General features: G+C 42.5%; 1 protein-coding gene across 2 annotated transcripts in view; it reads right to left on the reverse strand.

The window, feature by feature from the left end:
- PRKCQ (protein kinase C theta) overlaps nucleotides 1-14780 on the reverse strand; it is a 51669-nt gene that overhangs the window by 23815 nt on the left and 13074 nt on the right. The window contains exons 2-11 of one of the 2 annotated variants that reach the window (XM_085082356.1): nucleotides 12974-13360; nucleotides 11692-11817; nucleotides 6236-6435; nucleotides 5026-5086; nucleotides 3217-3379; nucleotides 2600-2631; nucleotides 2416-2501; nucleotides 1247-1376; nucleotides 484-593; nucleotides 209-332 (exon numbers count right to left, since the gene is read on the reverse strand). In XM_085082356.1, the coding sequence (XP_084938482.1) occupies nucleotides 209-332; nucleotides 484-593; nucleotides 1247-1376; nucleotides 2416-2501; nucleotides 2600-2631; nucleotides 3217-3379; nucleotides 5026-5086; nucleotides 6236-6435; nucleotides 11692-11809 (1024 nt within the window). In that variant the 5' untranslated portion in view covers nucleotides 11810-11817; nucleotides 12974-13360. Of the gene's footprint in view, nucleotides 1-208; nucleotides 333-483; nucleotides 594-1246; nucleotides 1377-2415; nucleotides 2502-2599; nucleotides 2632-3216; nucleotides 3380-5025; nucleotides 5087-6235; nucleotides 6436-11691; nucleotides 12182-12973; nucleotides 13361-14780 lie in introns of both variants that reach the window. The other variant, XM_085082345.1, reaches the window with a different exon arrangement.

Genomic DNA, 14780 nt, shown 5'->3' on the forward strand with positions numbered 1-14780 from the left:
AGTGCTCAGATTTAAAAATCTATGAGCTTCAGGCAGGGAAGAGCTGTTGATATCCTGGGATCAGAAAGGGTCTGTCTTGCTCTAGGCTGGGAAGGAATGCATGGAAGATTCACTGGATAATAAATTCCCCACTCATGTCACCTCCAGCTAACCACGTACCAACCAAACAACAACAAAGCTGCTGCCCTGTATCATCAGGAGAAATTACCTTTTTTCCCTGCTGTAGATGCTGGCAATGCCTGAAGTGGTGTTACGTCCTTCACAGGAATGGGGAAGCCGATTTCCAGAGGTCCATCCCTGGAGATCTGTTCACTGTCACGCTGACAGCGAGCCTGGGGCACAGAAAACAGCAAAATTTTGAACCAAATCTCATGCCCTGAGCTTATGAACATTGTGGCTTCTCAAATGTGACTCACAAAAGCCAAGATCTAGAAGAGGTCTTTGCTCATGGGAAGAGCATCTCAAAATGCCTAAATCATTTACCTGCTGAGTGCTCTCTATCATTGCCAAAGCTTCAGCCATTAGTTTCTGGTTAACTCCACAAAGATTTGCTACTTTTGTCTGGCACTTGTGGTGGACGTTCATGCCACAAGCTGAAAGAAAGAACAAGAGGTGTCAGGACAACAAAGGCTGTAAAGGGTTGGCCAGGAACATACACTGATGTTGACCAGGGGAAGAATGAACCACTTAAAAAGTTTAAATATATCTTGAGATGGCACTCAGGTAGTTTTTTGGTTCCTGTGGAGACTGTTTTTCTGTTTTCTTCTGGCCAGAGGTTGCATTTCCACATCCATCAGCCTTTGCAGGTATAGACAACCAAAACTCTACAGTTCATTATCTCAGAGATAAACCATAATCATAGAACAGGATCCTCCCACTGGTGTAGGATTGGGAAGACAGTGAAGTGTCTTGGGTCTGATAGTGGAAATAAGGCTTGCAAGCTCATACTGGGGGTGATTTGGGAAGATCAACAGTGTCACTGTGATGCTCTTTGACTCTTTGGGAAGTGACTCATTGTCCTCCTGGATCAAATATCTCTCTGTACATGGACAATTGTCCTCCTTCTGGAAGAATAGTCTTCCTTGAAGGACAATCCTGTAGACTACTCCTTCACACTCCTGGGTGCCATCTCATACTGGTTTTGCAGAGAAAGGTGATAAATGAAATTTGGATTTTTCGACTGCAACCCTCCAAACACAACGAGCCCTCCCTCGCTCAGCTGGTGCCACCTTCAGCAGGGACTCACCGTCACACTTGAGCCCCTGCCGTGCCAGGCCCCAGAGCAGGGTGCCACAGTGCTCACAGAAAGTGGGGCTCTTGTAGTTGTACACCTTGAAGCGGTGGGGCATGTCGATCTTGAACCTCTCCTTGTGGAACTGCAAGACAAAAGCCAGGCTGAAAATCCACTCCTCATTCCCACCTCAGCTCCATGTGGAAAACCAAACGTGTTTGTCTACTGCCCTGCTATCCTTGGGGTGACTGCCAAGCAGAAATTGTCCATCAGGCACACAAAACCAAATTTAGATATGTAACAACTGCAATTCAGTGGGAATTGGGTCACTTCATCCCTGGCCTTGGCCAAAGAATTGCTTGTGCCTCATTTACATACCCAGGCTCCCCTAATGCTCAGTGGGAAAACATTGGTTCTTTTAAATATTATTCACCTCATCCTGCAATGGGTGTCTACATTTTTGTCATGAATCACTCCTTAGAAGAACCTGTTTTAATTCTTTTAGTACAGAAGGTGATGACAAAGTTGGGTACATCTACCCTGGAGATGTCAGAAGAGAAGTGAGAGGAATCTCATCTCCAAAAAGAGAGTCAGGATGGGACTGAGAGCAAACAGAAGTTGTAGGACAAAAGGGAAAGGGAATAGTCCTATCAGCAGGGCTAAATTCTGGTTTTACCTACCAAAAACCAAAGTTTAGAATAAACTGATATGAGAAAAATAAAGCAAATAATAGCTGAGATGTCAGATCTCCCACTGACTGCTTCAGATAACACAGAATAGGATGCTCAAGAAAAAAATCTGAATTTTTGGCCTGATTTTAGTGTGGCTAAAACTGGATAGTGAAGAGTTTCCTCAAGTAAATCTCCACCTCATGTCAATGACTTCCCTCTGAGCTATACTTTATGCATTAGAAAAATGTCAGTTCTGATTCAGCAACTGCTTATTGTGCAGCTGCATCTGAGTAAATCTTAAGTAGGAGGAACCAAAACCACTGGGAATGTGAAAAGCAAAGGGCACAGATCAGATCACAGAGTCCTCAGTCCAGTAGGACCTTTTGCTTCATCAGAAGTTGCTTTGCAGAGAGGTAGGAGAGATCTGAGCGACACTAAAGTTTTTTTTAAAGGAATCATAACAACAAAATTAATAATAACAACAACAATAATAATATTAAAAATAATACCTACCATTGTTTCTCTGCTATTGATTGCTGATCCTGTACACTTGGCTATTACTTTATCAATGCACTTCTTATGAATGGCAGCATTACATTCTGCAACAGAAAATGTGTCAGGGTGTTAATAAAGAAATTCTTTAAGAAAAGATGAAGTAAATAATGACAATAAGAAAATTTAAAAAAAAGATTCTTACGTCTGCATTGATAGCCTTGTTTATTCAGACCCCTGAAATAAACAGAGAAGTAGTTAATTCTGAATTGTCTGAAAGCCTCAGCAGAAGAAAGAAGAGAAATTTATGAAAGACAGAATAAAATCGCTTTGCTTTTTATCAGTCTTTGTAGAGCTTATTTAATTTCATTATCTTCATTCAGTCTAATGGTGGAGTGATTCTCTGTGGTTTTCACAGCCTTTTCAGCACACATTCACATTCTGAATTTCACAATATCCAAACAGCAAACTGGACTGATGAGAAATGCCTCTGCATTTGGCCAAAGGCAAAAATATTTGTAAAAAACAAATTAAAAAATGAAGGGAATTTTCACAGTTGGAATTACAACTGCAAACCACATCCTTGAAGTGACGCAATAACTCCACACATGAAATGCCAAAGGTCCCACAGCAGGAGCACAGACATTCATCAGGGAATCATGGAATCTTTTAGGTTGGAAAAGACCTTTAAAACCATTGAGTCCAACCATTAACCCAGATCTGCCCAGTCCAACACTAAACCACACTCCCAAGTACCACCCTGACACCAGAACTCATTCCCAGGGTTAAAAGGAGAAGCAGCACAGATCCATTTCCATTTACCATACAAACTCGTGACACACAGAGCAGAAGGTGGGCTGTGGGAAGAAGGTGGCTGTGAACTCGTGGCACTTGACATTGTGGATTTTGGCTTGTTTGATGGCTCCCCTGCGCTGGTGCAAGGAGAAGAAACCTTCAGTCTCACAGTCAGCCAGGTCCTTTGCATCTGGGGTGAAAGGAGAGATATTTAAGTGTTCCCTGTCCCCATCAGGTGCCTTGAAAAAAATGTAGTTGTTCAAATACTGTGTGACTGAAGCTGATGATTCACTCATGGTAATGAATGCTCAAAGAAATATCATTTTATGAAACCCATGAAAGTCTCATTTGGATGGTTTTTATCTGCCATTCCTACACTAAAATGACTTTAGACTTGGGACTCTGAGCTCCCTTGACTATTCATAATGCTGCTTTTGAAATGTAGAACAGAAATTTCTCAGGCAGGGAGAATTTAAACATAAAACTCTAACTCTGTATGGCACTGAAGAAAAATGCCCTAAAAAAGGATGAAAATACATAAAAAATAATAACTACTTTTATATGGACACAAGCACACATGTGTATACCTAAATATATATATATGGGTATTTAACTGAATCCTTTCTCTATGCATATACATGCATCAGTAAGCAGATATTTATGTTTCTAGGATACTCTTTTTCTTGTTATTTTTCCATGCCAACACTTGCCTTGCTGTTTGCTGTGCCCTTCCTGTTATTCACAGCTCACCTTTAAACTTTTTGGAACAGCAAACAAACCAATTCTGATTTCACATGCACTTGTGCACTTATATATGTGCTTGTGCCTACAAATCTGATATTCACCCAGGAAATCAATCTCTGTTTTGTTTCACTCCTGCATTGCCAGCAAGTCACACAGGTAATCTGTGGGAATTGGCTCTCTGTGTGATCTGATGCTGATCTTGGTGTTTGTAATAGAAGCATAACTTGCATTTTCTATGCTTTGGCCTCCCTGACATCTTATAACACACAAGGAGACAACAGCAATCTAGTGTTTATTAAAGGCAGGGATGGTTCAGAAAATATCAGCATGGCCATGGCTGCTTTCAGTACTTCTCTGTTTCTGTAAATGGAAGATCTTCCCAGATATCTGCACCTCACAGCTTCACCATGCACATGAGGGTATCAGAATTTTGGCAATGAAAACAGGAGAATAAGACCAAGAATTTGGATCCAATCTATTTTCTTCAACAAAATGCAGCCTTTTCCATGAGAAATTTTCCCTAATATCCAATCTGAATCTCCCCTGGCATAGTTTGAGGCTGTTCCCTCTCCTCCTGTCCCTGTTCCCTGGAGCACAGCCTGACCCCCTGGCTGTCCCCTCCTGGCAGCAGCTGTGCAGAGCCACAAGGTCCCCCTGAACCCCTTTGCTCCAGGCTGAGCTCCTTTCCCAGCTCCCTCAGCCACTCCTGGTGCTCCAGACCCTTCCCAGCTCTGTTCCCTTCTCTGGACACTCTCTAGCCCCTCACTGTATTTCTTGTAGTACAAAAAGTAGAATGATTTCAGAGGGAGCTGGCTTCTTATGCATCCATTCTGTCTCATTTAGCATAATGGGAAAATCTGCCATTTAGTGGTAAACCAGCCAAAAATCTGCCTTGCAAATCGCAGAAGAACAGTCAGTCCTCATCCCCACCACACAATAAAAATTACTTTTCTGGAGTTTTTGTTTCAAACTGTTAACATTTGTTGTTATGAATCAGTCAGTAACAACACAGGCATTGCTTTTAGTGAAGACACCACGTCTGCCCCACAGACCAGAAATCACAGCTATAAATTAACAAACAGAATCACTTGCCACTTATTTCCAGGAAGTATCTTGCATTCATCAGCATTCGCCCTTGAGGTTTCAGTTCTAGCTGGTTGAGATAAGTGAAAAACAAGGAAAAAAGTCCATTAAACAGTCATTCAAAGAAGGAAAAATCATTTCAGATGACTTTCAAGCGATCTCCTTTTCCCAGTGGGAACTGATGAATAGCAATGAATGCTAATTTTTGGGTTGCTCATACCCATGTGAGGCAACCAGGCAGGGTAGGAGCAACTACAGAGAGGAGGGTTGATCAGCTCATATCAACCACTCAGAGCAGCATGGTGGAAGGGATGAATGTGATTAAACCACAGAAGATGTAGGCAGGTTTTTAGACAGCAGCTTAGCACCAGCACTATCTATAGAGAAAACTTGTTCCCAATGTATCCTGCAAAGGAAAGTGGGAGCAAATCAAAAAATCCAGCCAGCTTCAATCAGGTGATGCTGAAATCTTTTAGGCACTCAGTTCTGCAAGTCTAACTTCTCTGAAGTCAGTGTGAGGGATGCTATGAGCTTACTCAGGCATTTTTTTTGGGCCTTCCCACTGGACTTGGCAATTCTCACCCACCTGACTTTACATAACACTCATTATACTCATCTATACACTTTACATTACACTCATCCATAAGTGCCTTTGGAAATCTGAATCCACTGGACTATGTATAATCTGAATACTACATTTTAAAGACTTCTGTAAAGATCTTTCTTGCTTGGACTGCCAGGGAACACAACCTTACATTTAGCATTCTTGTGAAGACTGTTCAAATTTACTCCACCGTAACTTCAGTGATTTTTAAGGAGTTGCTCTGACATAACTCTGAACTCAGGCAGCTGTGAATCAGGTACTTGGCATTAGATTAAATTTTTAAAGCTGTTTCCTCAGAGAACATAAAATAACTCATGTTCAGCCACTCATACTACCTTTTGCTCCCAGTGGGTTTCCTCAGCAAAGATTAATCCATGGGCACATCTCACCTGAAGCAGGATCATCACTAGCACAGGCACGTCTCAAAAAAGCAGCAGCAGGTAAAATAGAAGTGCCAAGCTCTTCTCTTCTGACAAGTCTCTCCCTCAAGTCACACCCAAGTAGACTCAAAACATTATTCCTTGGGTGGCAGTCAATTCCCACTGGCCTGCTGGTGACAGCCACAGCCACAAGGCATTCCCCTACCCTCCTGCAGGAGAAAATAGAGATGCTCACCCATATCTCTGTCTTCCCATTGCTCTTTTTGCATCTCTCTGCCAGCACCTTGAGCTCCACCGTGGTCTCTGAGACCATTTCAGCACTTTTGTCCTTGACCACGATGTGCATGACCCGGCCGTTGTTGATGTGGGCATCAAAAGTGCTGTTCCAGGGTGGGTACATGGTGGGCTTCTTCTGCACATACACTTGGCCATTCTCTGTGGAGAGGGAGAACAGAAATCCATGCAGTGAGGGAGGTTCATGTGGCCAAATACAGACATCTGCCCTAAAAAAGGTGATTTCCACCCTTGAGTCCATCAGCTCTGTTGAGGAGACCTCTACTGCAGACTCCAATACCATAAATAGTCCTAATCAGGTGAATCTCATCACAGATAAACAGCTCTGTTTGTCCCATGGCACTGCAAAATGAGACAGATTTGCTCCAATCCCCCCAAAAGCTGTGTGCACTTCAGGATTAAGGTTCAGCTGAAGCACATGTCCAACCCAGCAACCAGCTAAGGGATGTTAAAACACAAACTGTCTTGCAGACCTGCAACTATTCCACAGGGATGCAGAGTTTTCAACTGAGAAAACTTTCCCTTGTGCTTTAATTCCTCTTCTTTCACAGCATCTTAAAATGGTGATGGGTAAAAAAATGGGTATCTCTAAGGCTTGCAGAGGTACTAATTGGGTCTCTCTGAAAAGAGCCTCAGCCAGATTTATTTATTCTCACAGAGACAGTTTTATTTCATACAGCCCTGTAAAAGTCTTGGATACTTACTCAAGGTAAATTCTACATCGCAGTTACTCTCTGCAAATGTTCAACCCATCAAATGCTGAAGCTGGAGGAATAAGAGAAAAAAGGCAGCAGACCTGTGACCCCTGTCTGCTAAAGACCCTGCTCCTATTTCCAAAAATCCCAGCATTTCCCTCCTCTCACCCAGCTGGAAAAAAACGTGCAGCTGATAGCCTGGAAAGTGACATGTGCTGGAGGAAATTTTTCCCTAGATGGGAGGTCAAATTCAGGTTTCTTCCCTCTGCTCAGCTTTAATTTACTCAGGCAGGAACTCCAGGATATTTGAGGCTTGTGCCACACCTACAGGATAGATTAAAACTGGCAAATAAGCTCCAGTGTTATGGAAAGCAGGAGAAAAGGAGAATGAAGGGAACAGCGATTCTGGATTGTGTGATATTCCTCTCAGGAAATGAGGGAATGTTTATGGAGTAAAGAACAAATGTCAGGGCTGTGAGATGATAACAAAAATCTCCCTTGACCACCCTGTGCATGGAGCAATGACTGCCAGAACTTCTACATAAAGTTTTCTACAAAACTCAATAGACTGATTTGGGTTGAGGTGCAGCTTCCTGAGGATCCTGCAGGCAGCCCTAACAATTAAATTCCAGCCCATGACCCAACCCTTGGCAATAACAAAGCAGTTTTGCACTTGGTTCCACCACATAAACTCGATTTAAGGTCTGACCATCAGCACTGGTCTGCATAACAGACTAAGCAGAGATCATGAAATCATTAAAGTTGGAAAAGACCACTGAGATCACCAAGTCCAACCTGCACCCAAAAACCATCTTGCCCACTAAAATATATCCCCAAGTGCCACATCCACTCATTTTTTGAACACTTTCAGGGATGGTGCCTCCACTATTTTCCTGGGAGGAAATGATCTGATCCCCAGATCACTCCTGCAGTATAAGTCAACTTCTCAGTCTCCTGCCTGGTGTGACAAGCAGTTGTGCAGCTAAATTTTAAGCCCAAATCTGATTTCCCCAAAGCTCAGGGCACCTCAGTCTAAGGTGAATCCATCTCTGTCATGGGGTTGACTTTTCACATATGCAGATTGAGGCAATTCTGTACTGAGCTTATTGTCTGCAGACTTAGTTCATTCACACCAAGTTTTTAAATATATATCCAACACACTCTTTCAACAAAAAGCACAAAAAATCAGAGATAAAAATGAGACACAAACTTCCCAGCATCCCAGAAAACAGAAATCTCAGTAAAGGACCATTATTTCTTTGCTGAACCAGTGAAAAAACCACAGAAGTGAAACACAGCACTTGCAAAACAAGTGCTTTCGTTTGCGTTGCACTCCAGAACGCCAGGCTTAAATAAACAAACCCTGGAATGTGAATGAACTGCCCGATAGATGGGATCAGACAGTCACCCCTGGTGCATCCCCGCTGACGGCTGTGGAATCCTGCCAGGGATTAATCTAACCCCGGGGTCCTGAAAAATGAAATAGCAACTGTCTTTCCTAGGGAGCAGCTTCCACTGTAGCCGGGAGAGCTTTTCCTGGAGGCTTTGCTGAGTTCAAACACGGAGCAGGATCTTTCATGAAGCAAATGTCACCAAGGCAGGTGGTAAAATGGCACCAGGCCAGGTGGCTTGTGAAGGCTGGAGCCACTTTTAAAGGGCAGAATCTTTTTATATCTCAGAGGCACATATAATTTCTGAAATATTTTGTCGTCAGTTATAAATTGCTGTTACACTTCCAACTGTATGGAGGTGTGGTTTGTTTTTTGTTTGTCTGGTTTGTTTGTTTTTTTAAAGATTGTATTATAATGTGCCAGAGTCCCTTTTACAAAATAAGTGAGTGGAAAAATCTAAAAGGCTGCCCAAGATCTATCCAGAACTTCTGAAATTCTCCGGGGTGATCTTGTTGTGACACCCCTGTGTCCACAGATGATGTTCACTACTCCCAGATCCCTGGGCACCTCTATCCCAATTTCCTTTCCATTATGGTTGGTTGACAAGGGACAGCCTTTGGCATGAATCCAAAGTCAAACTGATTGTTTTTGTAAACCAAACACATTTACCCACTGCTCTGTTTTCAAAAACCCAACCAACCAACGAAACAAACAAAAACAAAAACCCCTCATGCTGCTAATGCTAAACATAGAAACACAGAGTGGTTTAGGTTGGAAGGAACTTTAAAAACCATCCAGTTCCATCTCCCTGCCATGGACAGGGACACCTTCCACTAGACCAGGTTGTTCCAAGCCCTGTCCAAACTGGCCTTGAACATTTAGACATGTCCTGCCCTGCTCAGCAATCAATTTTGCCCTGTAAATATCTTAATGTCCAAGTGTCGGAGCACAAGGCTGGTGGTCAGGATGATTTGCATCTCTCACCAGCTGTGCAACTGATCCACTCTTACTGCTTGGCCATGCCAAAATTTTAGCCAAAATTTGCATATCAGGGAACCAATATATATATATACACATATATTTTAATCCCTTTACAACTGAGAAGCAAGTGCTTTGTCAGACCAGTGAGCTGGAGAGCAAACTATGACCAAAAAAAAAAAAAAAGACGCAGGGATAAGACATAGTTTAGTGGTGGAACTGGAAGTGTTGGATTAATAGCTGGACTTGGACTTGATGGTTCTGGAGGTCTTCCCCAACCTTAATGATTCCTTGATTCTACCTCAAATATATTCAGCTAATGTTTTTCTGGAGACCTTTTGCCTTCTTGAAGCCTGTTAGAGCATGACAGCTCCTTGGAATGGTCATGTTGAGAGCATTCCTGGCATTCAGAATCAGACTCATCTCCATGAGTATCAGATGAGTACCTCTGAGTGGTCTGTCTGGTCAGGGGAGAGCTTTTCCAGGGTGTGATTCACCACACTCATCATGGATGTGCTCCTCAGGCTGGGATTGCTCAAACATCAATATCCTGAATTACAGGGCAGATGAGTCCCATGGTGACCTCACTTTTCTTGGTCACTTTAAGGTAAAGTTGGCCACCCACACATTTAAACACCAGCAGCAGGTTAACACCTCCCAAGGGTGTTTCAGCCACCCTAAGAGGGGTGTCTGAGGTGAGTCCCAGGAGGTTCACTGATGTGAGAAGTCCCTCTGGCTGTCCCACTGCACTCTTAGCAATCACTAGATGAAATTTCATCCCAGCAAACAGAAATCTTCTAATAGCAGAAAGTCACTTTTCCTACACTCAGTCCCCACTAATAGAGAAAAGTTCTCTCAAACACAATTTTTTGTTTCTTGTTGGTAGTGGATTTATTATTATAATAATTAAAATAATTATCATTATTACAATAATTATTAAAATAACTATAATTATTATAATAATAATTATGATTGTTTACTCTGAGGAGCACAAAAATTATATCCCTGAGTTAGTACTTTTGTGTTTGTTGGATACCAGAAAACACTTTCAGCTCTGTGTCAGACAAATAAATACAGGTCTGTTCTGACCAAATTGATTTTATTCACTTTTGAACTGACACAGATTCCAATTTGAGTTATGGCTTTCAAAAGCTTCATTAAAACAAACAGCCAAGCTCTGCACAGAGCTAAAATAGAACGTATTTTCTGATGAAAGTGAGATCTTAGGTATATCTTGTCATGCAGTATTTTCTTTCATTTTGAATTTACTATTCACCACATCTTCCATTATTATTATTTAAAATATCATTTACGGCAAGACAAAGTTCAATGTGATAAATTCTGACTCTTAAACAAAAAATTAAACCCAGTGAAATACTGAGCAATTTTAAAATTCTAATTTTTTTGAACTACTTTAACATCCTCTGGAGATTAGAGTAATGAACATTCTCAATAAATAGGGATTTCTGAGGGGATTTTATTTTTTAAAGTATCACAGCAGTCAAATTAGAAATTTATCAAAGATTTAAGCTAAATGTCGGCCAATATGAGAAATTCCCTAACACTCAAGGTCTTGCTCTTCATGACTCTTCAAAAGCACAACTGCAGAACTTTTCACGCTTTCACTGGAATTATTTTCATGCATAAGACTTATAATAAATGTTTTCCCAAGGAGGGCTTATCAGCGTTGTTCAATCAGGAAAAATGTGCGACAATCCATATATCCAAACACAGCAAACAGCTTCTCAGGAGGTTTCATTTTCAAACCTTTCACACAACACAGCAATTACACAGAGAAATCAATTCTCTCTGTAAAGACTGGACTGTTTGAGTGCCTTTTTTTAAATTATGGAAATAGTTGTGTCTATAAGTTCCAAAAAAATGTGATTAACATAGATGGCCTTGCCCAAATATTTTGGGACACTCAGATTTCACCTGTCTGGAGTCCCACTGAAAAACCAACAACTGCTCAGGGCAGGGTGAAACCAAATACAGCTCAGCTCATCTGCTCTGTCACATGCTGGGGCATGTAATGCAGCTGATAATAACCTCAAATTGAAGACATGGATTTGCTGGGCATCATCTCAAAATCAGATTGCCTTGCACACCACACCAAACCCAAACTTGCACTGTGCTGGGACACAAAAAGGACTTCACAAACTCTTACAAAGCGGGGTTGGAACTGGATGATCTTTGAGTTCTTTTCCAAGCCAGCCTATTTTATGGTTCATTATGATTTACCAGCATGTTTCCTACACGCAGGAAATGACACAGAAAGGCACAGAAATTACTTATAAAAGCCCCCATCTACATTTAACCCCCTCCCCACTTACCTGACTCCACAGCTTCTTTAACCATCACGGCGCAGTAGGGGTTAATCACCTCCCCCTGGGACGGCAGGTAAGGACCACTGTCATAGTTGGACAAACCAATTCGCAGGAAGGGAGACATGACAAGCCCTGTGCCAAACAAAAGACAGGCAGAGAGTCTAAAAATTCCCCTGGTTTCCACCAGCCCCTTATCTCCGTCGGACAGCGGGACGTCGGCCGCTAGTTATCCATCCAGCTGGAGAGACTTCCTTCCACGGACTGACCCAGCGCTGCTGGACGTGCCCAAGGTGGTGAAACTCAGCTGTGGGCTTAGCCACGGAGCTGAACTCATCCCAGGGCTGGAAAAACCCACAAGAGCAGCTCTGAGCGCTGATGACTTCACGCCGACCGTCGGGAATGAGGATGACAATGCACGGGAGTCAAATCAGAGCTTTCTTGGCTTGGGATAAACCTCTGCTGGAATTTATGTTGAGTCACATCAAGAGCCTGAGTGCTATGGGAATAGAGAGGGGTTTGGGAATACTCTTGGAAGCCTGCAAGCTGAACATGAAACTGTGAAATAACTGTGTACTATTTATATGCAGCATGGAAAGGATCTCGGGCATTCCTGGGTGCTGAACCATATTCACAAGTGAAGCTATAAAGAGAAAATTTAGCTCATATGAACCACACTGTATGGACAGTGAAACTAAAACCCCCACCAAAAAACCCCACTACCTCAGGTTTATTTTAAGCAGCTGAAAGCAGAAACAAATAAAATCAAGGTGCCAGGAAACACTACAAAACCTTTGGGTTGAAACACTACAAAACCTTTGGGTTGAAACACTACAAAACTTTCTCAGCAAGCTCTTTCAAAGCTTTCAGAAAGAAGATTTAGTGAAACCAGACATTATTAACTGCTCTAGCTAGTGCCCATCATTGTACCATCTGGGCCCAAAACTGAGTTTTACCACCCAACTTTTGTCTCATCATCTGAGCTTGTAATTTCTGGCTTTTCTTCCAGTCAATGGGAAGCAAGAGGCACTTTGAACTCAGCTGCAGATGTCTGTCTTGGACCACCAGTGTTAAAAAACATCAGTGCTATCACCAGCTGTTATCTGTCAAATATATGGACAATGACATGTTGTTCAAGCACAACAGCAAATGGTTGAATGACTCGTGGTGTGGAAAGCAGCCCAGCCCCTTCTCCATTTTACACATAAAAAGTGCTCTATCTGAAGGGCAGCTTCTGGAGCCTCACATGGAAGAAGTTCCAGATTCTTTGGTGGGAATAGCATTTTCTTACCTGTAAATGGTATCTTCCCAACAGATTAGTTCAGTCTCTGAGAGTGGCTTCTATTTTCATCACAGTTGTGGACAACATGGAAAGGATCTTCTCAGCTGAAGGAATGAGGATATCTGCTCCTCTGGCCGGGCTGACTTTAAAACCTGCCTCTCTTTCAAGAAGACAGGAGCCAAGACCATCAAGGAGAGAGGAAAACCTGAGGAACTAAGATGTAGCCCTTTGCTTGAGTGTCTTCTCTCTTCCCCAGCAGCGTGGAGCGATGAGTTTCCATCAGCCCCTCGTACAAAATCACAAACCCCAGAACAACTTCCCGTCAGTGCATGGCCAGGTCGCAGCAGGTCGTTGTTCCACTTGTATCCTGGATCTGATGAGATCTGCTCCTTCTTCCTGTTTTATAAAACAAACAGCTGCAGTTAGTGCTGGGATTGGAGCAGCAGCTCTTCTGGCTGAGTGGTCACAAGCACTGAGCACTCATATTCCAACATTTTCTGACACAGATGGCTCATGCAGCCAACTGTCCATGTTCTCTGACAGAGATTTTGCCTTCCCAGGAGGTTTCCCTAAGTTTTCTACTCTACATAAGTTCAATTTATACAATAAACATTACCTGAAGACTCTCCTTCCCATTTGAGCTCCTGGATGAGTTAGCCAACAATGGGGCTGAGTTTTCAGGAAAACAGCAAGAAGTCCCAAACCTGCTTTGATATTGCACTTAAAAGAGAAGAAAACCATCAGGTTTCTGGGGGAGACAGGATGGGGCAGAGAAAGAGAAAAATATCCTGTGACTCATGTCTACTGTGTATCCCTAGGAATGCACAGGTCAAGGACCTCTGCACATGGCATTGCCCTCAACCAGGAAAACATCAGAAATTCTCAGAAGCTGGTGGGGAAGGCAAAGCACCAGCTGGGACTGGATATAGAAGGTTAGGATGGTCTCTGGATGAGAGCAACAACTCTGAAGGATGTTTCACATCAGCCAAGTGCCTCATGAAGCTGCTTTGGAGAGCCACTTGCATTTCAATAGATCCTCAAGCACAGGTAGACCTGTGGCACTGCACAGAAGTACAGTCAGTGGTTTATGACTGCTCCATGGCTGGAAAAGGCTAAAATGTCTGCCTCAACTGTCAGAAGCAGAGAAATCTGATCAAATTCAAAGGGAAAAAAATCTCTTCATTGGAAATAAATATATGTATATATATTTTCTCTCTCTGTGTGATGCAGACATTTATTATTATTTAGACATTTCCTTTGTTTCAAAAAATAAGAAGACTACTCAGCCTAAAGACAAAAGCAGAAACAAATCAAAGGGTCTCTGGCAGCAGAAGAGAAATCCAAGGAATTATATGTTCTGTAGCATCAGTGTGGAAACCCAAAGATGGCCAAGGACTAAAGCCAACAGCCAAAACATCTTCACTGTGCCTCTGTGTGTGAACAAAAACGTCCCCTCTGCCTCTACTATACTCCACCTATTCTGGTCACTGGTGGGCTAGAGAAGATTATCTTCAACTTCTAAATCCCCAGTTCCTACACCTCTGAATTTAGGAACCTCTTGTTCCACAGGCAGGAGCAGGAGGAAGTACTGGGGTTAAGAATTCCTTTATCAGGACTTTCAAAGTTCACCTTTAAAAGCTCAGAGTGCCAGTCAGAATTATTAGTCAATATGCCGAGCATCTGAGAACATGAGTGCTGCTAAAATAATCCAAAGCTATTTTGATGGCCCCTCAGCAATAAAATGTGGTCACGCTATTGGTTCAGGTACTAAAGAAATAGAATTAGGGCTAAAAGTCTGAGTTGGAATTCAACACAC

This window comes from Lichenostomus cassidix, chromosome 1Aa (assembly GCF_008360975.1).
Source record: "Lichenostomus cassidix isolate B80296 chromosome 1Aa, HeHo_3.0, whole genome shotgun sequence".
NCBI classification, from domain to species: Eukaryota; Metazoa; Chordata; class Aves; order Passeriformes; family Meliphagidae; genus Lichenostomus; species Lichenostomus cassidix.